At 38.4% G+C, this 10,729-nt stretch overlaps 1 protein-coding gene across 2 annotated transcripts; it reads right to left on the bottom strand.

Moving 5' to 3' along the window:
* Positions 1–1,799: 1,799 nt before the first annotated feature.
* Positions 1,800–8,237, bottom strand: LOC109982970 (solute carrier family 23 member 1). 2 transcript variants are annotated; one of them, XM_065963987.1, is made up of 12 exons: positions 8,069–8,237; positions 7,414–7,554; positions 7,048–7,205; positions 6,212–6,371; positions 4,507–4,688; positions 4,283–4,421; positions 3,967–4,123; positions 3,578–3,831; positions 3,294–3,458; positions 2,523–2,631; positions 2,297–2,392; positions 1,800–2,159 (listed from the first exon to the last, which is right to left on the bottom strand). In XM_065963987.1, exons 1-12 carry the CDS (start codon positions 8,114–8,116, stop codon positions 1,903–1,905), a joined length of 1,866 nt encoding a protein of 621 aa, XP_065820059.1. In that variant the 5' UTR covers positions 8,117–8,237; the 3' UTR covers positions 1,800–1,902. The 2 variants fall into 2 exon arrangements, with proteins under 2 accessions (XP_065820059.1, XP_020488113.1); XM_020632457.3 differs by having other exon boundaries at positions 4,283–4,403; positions 8,069–8,236.
* Positions 8,238–10,729: the final 2,492 nt, after the last annotated feature.

Raw genomic sequence — 10,729 nt, 5'->3', positions numbered from 1 at the left:
AGATTAGGCATAATAAACCTAAATAGTGATTCACTTAAAAGAAAGATGGTTTGAAATACAGTATGGAAATACATGTTGGTACACAAAAGTGCCACCAGCCCTTCATAAGTCAGTGTCCAGGTTTGGTCACCCTAGTCAAAAAAGTCTGGGGAAATGTGTTAAAAAATGTTTTATCTCTAGGTGGTTTGGGTAGATGAAGCGTTCCCTGATGAGCAGAGAGTTGTTAAGTTATGATCATCGTGTACCACTGAAATGCAGATATCTTGCTTGGCGTTACATAAAACCCTTTTGAGAATTACTGCGGAAAAAATCCTTACCCGGAAGACCATCATAGAAATTTTAATCTGATCTCAGCAAGGTGCAAAATAAGACATCCAAAGGCGATAAAAGTGCAGATTACATTTGTGCAATTGTACCACTCTGCAATAACATTAGAGTGTGCAGACAAGTATTGACCGGTAGTTAAATTGGGCCTGGGGGAAAACTGATGACTCCACAGATCAAAGATTTAAACCGTATCCCAGCTGCCTGTTAGATAGTTTGAGAAAGAGGAAATGAATACAGAGGGAGACAAAGGTGAAGCCACAGAGAAAGATTGAAAGGATGTGTTATCTCTGTTTGCTTTTGCAGGAAGAAACACAATAACAGCTAGAGGGTCTCTGGTGCTGCTGCAGGTTTTTTAAGCTGCTGCCTCCATCAGTGTGTAGATAGAATGTGATAACAATTTTATCCACAGGCTAAATTTAATTTCCTTTGAAGGAGGGGAATGAAGAACACATTATTCCTGTTTTTCTGTCAGTCAGTGTATCTCATTTAGTGGGTGTCGGCAGATATTGAGAGCAAAAGTTCACCAGCATGTATTTTTATTACTCTCCAATAGAGAAAACTTTATTTACACACAAAATTAAATCCACTGTTGGCACTTTTTTTACATGCAGGACATTACCTTTGGATACACTTGCCTTAATTCTATTTAAATAGGAATAACACTAATGAAGGCCACATTAATTAATCATTCAGAAGAGCCAAATTTGGAAAAAATAAACTGCCATGGGTTCAAAAGTTTACACCACCTATCTTTAACATGTAAAGGTATTAAATGTGCTGTATCCCAGACTTTTATTGTTTTTTTTGTTTTTTTTTAAATAAGTGGATTGTTGTAATGAACACAATGTTACATTTAACCTATTTATAATCAGTTTGACTTGAAATGTCCCCTCAACATCGGTAAAAATGTATAAATTAAATGTGCTTAACAACATACATCACCTATTATTGGTCGACTAAGCCTTCAAATAACAATTCAACCAATCACACAATGCTCTGACAAAAAACAACTTTTAGTTTTGTGTGGCTGTTATTTGTGTGACTTTTGTATCAACAGCATGACAGCTAACATTGGGAGGAATTTCAGAAATTGTCATTTGTACTGTTTTTGATTTGAAAAAGTATTACAGGCAAACATAAGGGTTGTTATGGAGCCTGATTGGTCCCTAAAGCCCCCAAGTGAATATGTCTGCTCTAATAAACACAAATATGAACTCCCCCAAACAATCTTCATCATCACCTGACAAGGAATGTTGTCACTATTACACTTTTTGTGGCTTTGAGTAAGTGTAAGCTTGTCAGCTTTCCTGGCTACTGTTATTTAATTGCCCTGCAAATATGTGATGTGCGCTTAACCACCCTCTTCCTGCTCCAATAAATGCACATGAATAAAATATAAGGTAAATAAAAATGGTGCCATGATTTAAAAAATTACCTGTGATCATTTGTATAAAGATCTCTGGGAGACATGACAATTTTCTTCAACCACTCTTTAATAAGAAACAACAGTGTGACCTAAAAGGAGAGATACAATTTTCACTCTTTTATTTGATTACACCAACTCTGGTTCAGATGTTAAAAAGCAAATTCCTCAGTGACCCCTGTGCCATTTGGCAGAGGCTCACTTTGTGATGTCTGATTGTCTTCAGACTTGTACTGAGTCCTTTGGCCCTTCCACGGGCAGAAAGGGACATAACGAACCCAAGAATGAGAGGATAGACAAGAGGTTATTCCAAATGGGAGGTTGTACACCTCTTCAGTTTCCAATGTGTTGCCCGAGTCCTGAAGATGTAATTCCTCCAATGCTAATAGACCACGCTCACGTTTGGTCCCTGAAACATTAGCATTACAATGCTTTTAGAAGAGAGTAGTACACCATTTTTTTTATTTATTTACACACATACGGATAGTTAATTGTCCCAAAAAATAATCTTAAACGACTCACAAACACTCTCCCAATTCAGCTTACCTGGAATGGTGTTATCAAGAAAGAAACCAAGAAACCCTCCAACAAACATATGTGTGGACAACAATATGTTGATCACTTGGTCCAGCTCTTTAACACCTAAGTTACAAAGCAATGTTGAAAGCGAACAAAAATATTAGAATTAAATGAAATAACTTAAAGTTAAACATGCATCACTTTAAATCTAGTTACAAGACTGAATGCAAAGTTATACTATCATAAAACACACCTGTGTTAAAGAAATCAGGATTCTTCATTATCCAGTTGGGAACAACAAGTGCAGTAAAGATGGAAAACCCAAAGACAAATATGTTCCTGGAGGAGCTCATATCTGTGGACTTTAAGAGGAAATGCAGTATGTCAGCAAAATCATAAATAGTTGGAAAAAAAGCATTAGCTGGTCTCACAAATATAATCCAGTATTCTGTCAAACCAATCTTGATGTTGTTCTTAGATTGGGTTTTGAGGTAGACAATTTACCAAACGTGAAGACTGAACACAAAATCTTTCTTGTTAAACATGGGGAGTTTCACATTTGATGTGGTGGTTTAGTCAGCTATTTTTCATACTTTTTAAATTCACCCAGAATTCAGTGCAAATATGTTACACTTAAGACAATCAACTAGACATCTTTTTGCCATGGAAAATTATACTTTCAGCATCTGACATCTGACAACAAGCTAGGTCGTCTCTATACTGGAGGGTCTGGGGTTCAATCCCCAGCTTCTGCAGTCACATCTTGATGTGTCCTTGGGCAAGACACTTAACCCCAAATTGCTCCCACTTTCGTTGACGGTGTATCAATGTGTGTTAATGGGATTAGTTTATACTGATGGCAACTTTACACAGCAGCCTCTGCCATTAATGTGTGCGAATGGGTAGGTGTGAACTGCGGTATAAACGTGCTTAGAGTAGTCAGAAAACCCCAATTCTGTTCACCATTTACATCTAACAAAATTCTACCTGTTTAAAACCTGACCCAAATAAAGCTCCTTTTTACCTGCAGGTTAGAAATTCCTGCTGCAGATATGACTCCAAACATAATCAGGAACATCCCCCCAAGCACTGGGGTAGGAATGGTCGAGAAGATGGCTCCAATTTTACCCAGCATCCCCATCAAAATCATGAAAAATCCACTCAGAAGAATCACCGTCCGACTACCCACCTGTTGTCAAAAAAACAAGTTGAAATGTAAAAGACTATGATGCATGCTTATAAACCTGAAGTAAACCTTATGTGGTGGGGTTGCAATTTGAAAATATATAGAAATCGTTACATTTTCACCTTAGTGATGCCAAGAGCAGCCACATTCTCACTAAAGGATGTAGTGCCATTGCCTGTGCCGAAGGCACCTGCCAACAAACAGCCAAGTCCTTCGACACCAATGCCCCGGTTGATGGCGTGCTTTGGAGGAGGAGGAGCCCCTGACAGCTTGGCACATGAGTGGTAGTCACCCACAGATTCTGCCATGGAGCATATTATACCAGCCGTGATGCCCATCACACCTGCCAGGCTGACAGTGGGAACGCCCCACTGACCTGAGTGAGGAGTCAAAAAGGTGATTACCAGTGTAATGCCCAACTATACATTATCTAACTCTAAGCCCTAAAATTAAGACTAATGACAAGTTTAAAACAAAATAAACCAATAAAATTGTATTCTTGGGAACTTACCAGGATAAGGAATTGTGAACCAATACGCATCATTCACCACATTACCCTTCACATCAGTGCGGGCCAGGTGGCCATATTGGGCTGGATCAGACGGTAGGACATCATAGATGGTAAGGAGGTAGCAGACTAACCACGACACCAAAACGCCCAGCAGAATCTAATGAATATTTAAAATTAGCACTAGGGTCAGTATCCATAAAAGACAACAAAACATAAAAAAAGGAACATTTTGTGAACATTACCATGGAGTATCAGTCAAAGATAATCACAGTACATGAGTGTTTTTTATCATGTGCAATGACATCAGAAAACATACAGGCATTGACTGGAAGATAAAGAACTTTGAGGTGTGCAGTTTCCTGTCTTTGTTGAATGCAGGAACAGGGATTGGTACATGACGGAGGTACTGGGAAAATAGGATGATCAGTGCTGTGGACCTGTATTTATGAGAAAAACTGTCATAAGCACAGTGAAGTTAAATTGGAGACTGATATGATATATCAAATATGCCAGTGATGACACCGTTGTCGAGTTACATACATTGCAGAGATGCCCCAGTGGCTTCCGAGCTTGGCACCAGCTGAGTCATACAGTGACAGTCCTATGAGAGAGACTGTTGGCGCAATGGTCAAGGGGCCGATGAAGCGCATGAGGAAGCCGATGAGGCCAGAGAAACCGACCAGGATCTGGAGGAGAGAGGCCACCATGACAGAGCCCTGAAGCTGTGGAAAGAAACACACTTCAGAGGTCATTGGTATCGTGTCACCACTGTTTTTCTGTCTGACTGATTTATTAAAAGACGGGTAAGTAGCTGCAACTGAAAACACAAGAAGTCTATGAAACACTTGAGCTCCACAGAAATGCTGTCTAATACCTCCATACTTGCATGGCAGCCATCTTTCTCTGAAGCCTCACTTAAAGTGGGCTCCAATGTTGTTTTAATGTCATACTTCTGTTCCAGGTTTCAAGAATCTGACTCATCATTTTTATGTCAAAGTTTCTGGTTTGACCAGGAACTTAAAAGGCAATAAAAAATGAAAATTTGGAAGGAAATAAGGCCTTTATTTAAAGTGAAAACAACACATTTTATAATGTGTAAGCTTCAGTGAGACAACTAGCATTTAATCACTTCCAAGCTAACATTACAATTTCATAGTTTTAAAAGATATGATAGAGAATGAGTTTACTCATAGCTAGTCAGATAAGCAAGCTAAAGGTAACGCTATAGAAATAACTTGAAAGCCAATATTAGCCTTTGTGACTTATGCTATCCATCTAATGACTCTTTAAATTGATAGTTTTCATACATTTAGCTACTGACAGCTAAATTGTGGTAGCAGCATTAACCAAGTCCTTTCTTGTTAATTACCAAACATCATTATTTATCAAGTTGAACCTTTCCCTGTCATATCATTGCCTAATGTTAGCTAGGAAGAGGTTGTCTTCTAACAATAGCTGAAGTCAAAGTGTGTTTTATGAACTATCAAATGTTACTTTACCTTGAAATATGGTACGATATCACTACAGATTTTAACTAAGTCTATCTATTTTTTAGTTGCCTTTCGATTTGTAAGGAGCACAACACAATATCTATTTTTGGCCAGTTTTGCCTTTATTGGATAGAACAGCTAAAGACAGCCAGGAAATGTTGGGACGAGAGAGTGGGGGATGACATGCAGCAAAGGGACAAGGGTGGATTTGAACCCATGGCTACTGCGACGAAGACTGTAGCCTGTGTACATGGTGTTTACGTCATAACCACTAGGCATCAGGCGCTCCCAACATAATATTTTTTTAAGATTCTCATGGGTTATGATTTACAGACCTGCAATCCTACAAAACACTGCAGTGCCACATAAAAACAATCATGGGTGATCTCTAAACGACTGAATAGCTGCAAAACTGGTTATGTGTTGGTTAAACTGTATAATTAATCACCTCGTATATGCTGATGATCTGGCAATTGTTTACCCTTTTAGAACAAAGGGGGATAAGGACCTCAACTTTCCCAATGTTTACCTAAAAATGTATCTGCCAATTGAAGGATTCTCAGAATTCCATTATTATGCTGCTGACAAATCCCAGTCAGAGTTCTGTGCGATACCAGTCATCCTTGTGGCGACACTAGTACAGCTGTCTTATATAATATTAGTGTTGTTTTGTCTGTTAGTGTTTTTTTTTCCATGTAAATATGGTGAATGGGCTTGCCTTTTTTTTAAAATAAACTGTGTTTGTGTTGGCTCACTGTTCGCATGCGGCTCTGCCACACTTCTATGAAGGCGGGTGAGGAGGTGTTAACCAGACTGGCGTTCTGGGTCCAAGCAGGGCACTCCCACTCCGGCATGGACAACATCACCATCGCAGGTGTTAGCAAAGCGAATGTACCACCCTGTAGGATGGGAAGCCTACATAAAAAAATAGAAAATCATTTGTCAGACAGTAAATCATTTCACAAGAAATATGGCAAAAACATCTAGGAGTGAGTAAAACAGTACAGTATGCAACAAGTAAGCTTGCATTTGATGGAGATTTTAGTATTACTTTTTCTGAATCATTAAATGTATTATTTTTTAAGACTAGGTCCAATTATTTACAGTTATATTAATTTGTTTTTGTTCTCCAAGGTGACATGACTAGCATCTTCACTTAAAGCAGGCACAGCATTAAATAGGCAGCAAGCTAATAATCTGGCTATGACTATGTTATGCTAATTTTAAGCATCTTAAAAGGGCTTTAATGCTTCATCTTCAACATGATAATTCATTATGTCTGCATGCTTAAATTTGCTAATTAAAACTTATTCAAAGGCTAAGGCTGACACAAATTTCCTCAGCTTTGCAGGTATCTGAAAACAAATTTGATAGACTTGGTTTGTATTTTTCTTTTTTGTCTACGAGACAAAATGTAAAACCATCCTCTTGTTGCTGTTTTGTTCAATAAACTTCTCAGAAAAATGCTTTGGTTTTCAGCAGCTAGTTAGTGATAACATTTTCAAATGTTCACGTTACATCTTGTGTAAGTTTGTCTCAACTATCTTGCCAATCTATTCTTGCAGTACTGAACCAGCACCATCCATCTGACCTGACACCGAAGGTGACCTGCAGCAGGGTGCACAGACCAGAGACGAAGAAAATGGTGTTAATGAGGCGGCTCTGCGTCAGGCTGTCGTGCTGCAGACACAGTCCCTCCGACAAAATGAGAGGGATAGAGAGGATCCCACCGAATGCTGTCAGGTAATGCTGTACAGGAGAGCAACAGTGATTAGAAATTGATAACTCCACTACAAGTACCACAAACAGTGCGTCATTTTCTTTCTCCATAGGGATTCAAGGTAAAAGGAAGATAAACAACATTTTTTTCAACATGCCATTTTGTTGCTGCAATTAAATTGTGCATCTATCAGCAACAACAAAAAGGATTTTACAGTACAGGTAGGAAGATACGCACCTGAATGGCCAGAAAACCACAAAGGTGCCAGGAGGGAACATCAGTTACACAATAGGTGGGTTTATTTCTGTTTTCTTCTGCCACACAGCCACTTGTTTTTCCCTCCTTTTCTCTGGCTTGATCATTGACTTGATCCCCAATCTGCAGCACCATAAAAAAGAAAAATAGGCTCAAACAAATAGATAGCAAAAGTCTGAGTCATATCAATGTTACAAGTTGTTGTCAGGGGATTTTGTATGTGTACTGAGACATAACATTTCAACAGGCATCAAATGCAATTTACAGACATCTCTTTCGTTGTCTGTAATTGTTGTTAAAAAAAAGTGTGGAAAGTAATAATAACAACACCAAAATTGAGAATTGAGCATTTATAAATCCAACCAAATCTTACTCATGCTGTGTCTCCCCTGTGAATGGGCTGTGGGAGCTTTTAGGGACTTTAAGCAAAAGTTGCACATCTCATAGAAAGTTTTGACCGAAACAACTCCCTTTTGACCAAAGCCTTCCTCGAGATTAACCACTGTTAAGTGCAGTGCAATCCAAATTTTGAACAATATGCAACACAAAAAAGGAGCAGTGTTTCAAAATTATCACAGTTTTTAAAAAAAGATAACTTAGTTCATGTGCTTGGACAAGGATAAGGTGTTGTACTTACATCAAATGCAAGATTATCAAGACCGAGGATTTTTTTCTCTGATGCCATCGTACCAAAAACAAACTTCAAGAAAATAACAATGACTTTTTGATGTCTTGAGCTAGTGCATCTTCAAACGAGAGGTATGTTCAGAATCAAAACCACTACAGGCAATGACACAGGTTCACGCGATGATGTTTGTAAAAACTAGGAGGAGTTATGAGCTATTAAAGTTATCTTGACACAGTTGGGTTTTCCTCAGGCCCAGTTACATATTAATGTTAATTATTCACTACTCACAGTCACTAGTTATACAATGTGGGAAATGTTTTCGACTTACAGCACGCCTATTCTTTTATGATTTGAATATGATACTATAAATACTGCACTAAAATACTACAACAAGGATATAGTATTGTTAATAGGAAACATTTTTTTTGTTTTCAAAGCTGAAAAAATTAAATCTTCATTTACATAAGACATGGAGGCTTACTTTTTAGACTTACTTAAGTGAACGCTGACAGCCTCTGCAAGATGGTTTGTCTGATCAAGGTTTGCATTAAGCGCTTACCTCAAACTGTCAGCCTCGGTTGACAGAGTGAAATTGGGAAGATGGTAAGATAAAGAGATTCAGGGCTTCAAAGAGGGAAGGGAATGTAGAAAACTGATACGAATCTTTTTGTGTGAGGCTGGCAAATGTGACGAGGCAGGTGCAGCAGCTCAAATTATCATGTGAAAACTACAGGCTCCATTTTTTTTCTCAAAGTACAGAAACAGGGTCAACTGTAATGCTTTGCGTCCTTATTTGTTGCTGATCAGGGTTTGATGTCAGGTCAGAGTAACCCAGACTCACTTACTCCGCTATGGCTCATTTCAGTAAAACCTGTGGAGAGGATGAGCCCAAAATTCACCCTTTTCTCACTGAGTTAATCTAATAACACCAGTGGAAACAGGATGGAGGCAGGTCAAACTGACACAGCACTTATCTGTAACAAAGTTGGAGGAACTAACTGAAACAAGGCAACACAGGCGAGCACTTTAAAATAGTCTATGCTTTGATATTAATGCTTAAATGCACTGGTCTACACTTATTTATTAGTGGAGTTTGTCACTGCACATATGGAGTCATTTATATTCTAAAGGATGCTCCTGCAGAGTAACAAACTTTAATGTCACTGCCTGCGATGTAGCACATCATTAACGCCCTGCGACATTTTTATAGATAATGCTGCTTTATCATTCTGTAAGGGAACAAGTGGGTTTTTCATGTTTATAGAGGCTATTCATCCAATTTGAGGGCAGGAATGCACTCTAATGACTTATTTTGGTTGGGAATCATCTATTAGGTAAATGATCATCTATTAAGTAAATTCCCCTGCTAATGCAAACTTAAAACAAACAGAAAAACGCTCCCAGAAGCTACAAAGCCCTTATAAAACAAACACTGTCCCTATTTCAGTGCTCTGACTAAGACTCATGTTAAAAATCCGTACACGGTTTTGCTCACTAGTGCAGACAACTCGTGACACACTCAGAGAGGGAAAGGTGGGATGCAGTGATGTAAACAAGGGGGTTTGAGTGCAGAAAAGAACATTCAGTCAGCAGATGTCTCAGCACATAAAGTATTTGCTCATCCAGCAACAATCTATTGTCTCTCAGTGGAGCCTGAGGGAACGAGTAGTAAAGACAACTCTCGGAGGCAGCATATGGCACTGAGGCTTCAGCATTCACTCTAGGCTATGTATCCTTTTATCCCTGTGATAGAAAATACTCACATCAGCTCACATGGATTTTCTGCAGACCTCATGTTAGTGCAGCATGTCTTAAAAATTGCTGACATGCAACTGTAAACATGTATAAACAGGGTGTAACCTGTGAGAAAAACAACAACAAAAAACTTTGTTCTTTAACTGGCATTGATTTTGACACCAGGGTGGGTGTCCCTTTGGTTCTGAGACATCCTCCCTAGATTTTCTTTAAAAAGAGCCATGTAAATACTATAATAAAATACTATAATTTATATCAAAGTTTGCTGCCTGACTTTTATGTTAATACACATTTTTAGTACAACTGTATTCAAGTAAAATCTCCTTCCCTTTTACTACATTTTGGATCTCTCCTTTTGTATCAAAGTGAAATACACTACACCAGCATGCTCAAAACAAACTGAATTTAATTTAGCAGATAGCATCATCTCATATGCGGCTGCATAAATTGTGTGTCTTGAATATTTAACCATCAATTTACACAACAAAAACAACAAGCAGGTTCAGTCTTTTGTTATATAAACAGAACAGGAGTGACAGATGTCTATATGGATTTCATCCAATTTCTGCAGCCAGTCTTCACCAAAAAAGGTCCTCATCAAGAGATATTACCTATTTTCTTTAGACTATATGTTGATGTTTTTTTACTTTTTTTTTTTTACAAATAGACTTTAAGAATATGATCTAGTGTAAGAGTAATCATTGGGAGTATGACAAATTAGAGACTGTAGTACTAAAGCCCTGTTTCCACCAGTTGTCCAGTTTGGTTCAGCCCAGTTCGGTACAGTTTGGTTTGGTAAACCCTGATTTCGCTTGCGTTTCTACATCTCTGAGGTCGTCCATGGGGCAATGCTCCGCGCTGACAATAGTTGCAAAAACACAAAAACAGCTTTGATAACAAATCCATGGCATATTT

The sequence above is a fragment of the Labrus bergylta genome, chromosome 15, assembly GCF_963930695.1.
Source record: "Labrus bergylta chromosome 15, fLabBer1.1, whole genome shotgun sequence".
In the NCBI taxonomy this organism is placed as follows: Eukaryota; Metazoa; Chordata; class Actinopteri; order Labriformes; family Labridae; genus Labrus; species Labrus bergylta.
This window is presented reverse-complemented; position numbering and strand designations above follow the sequence as displayed.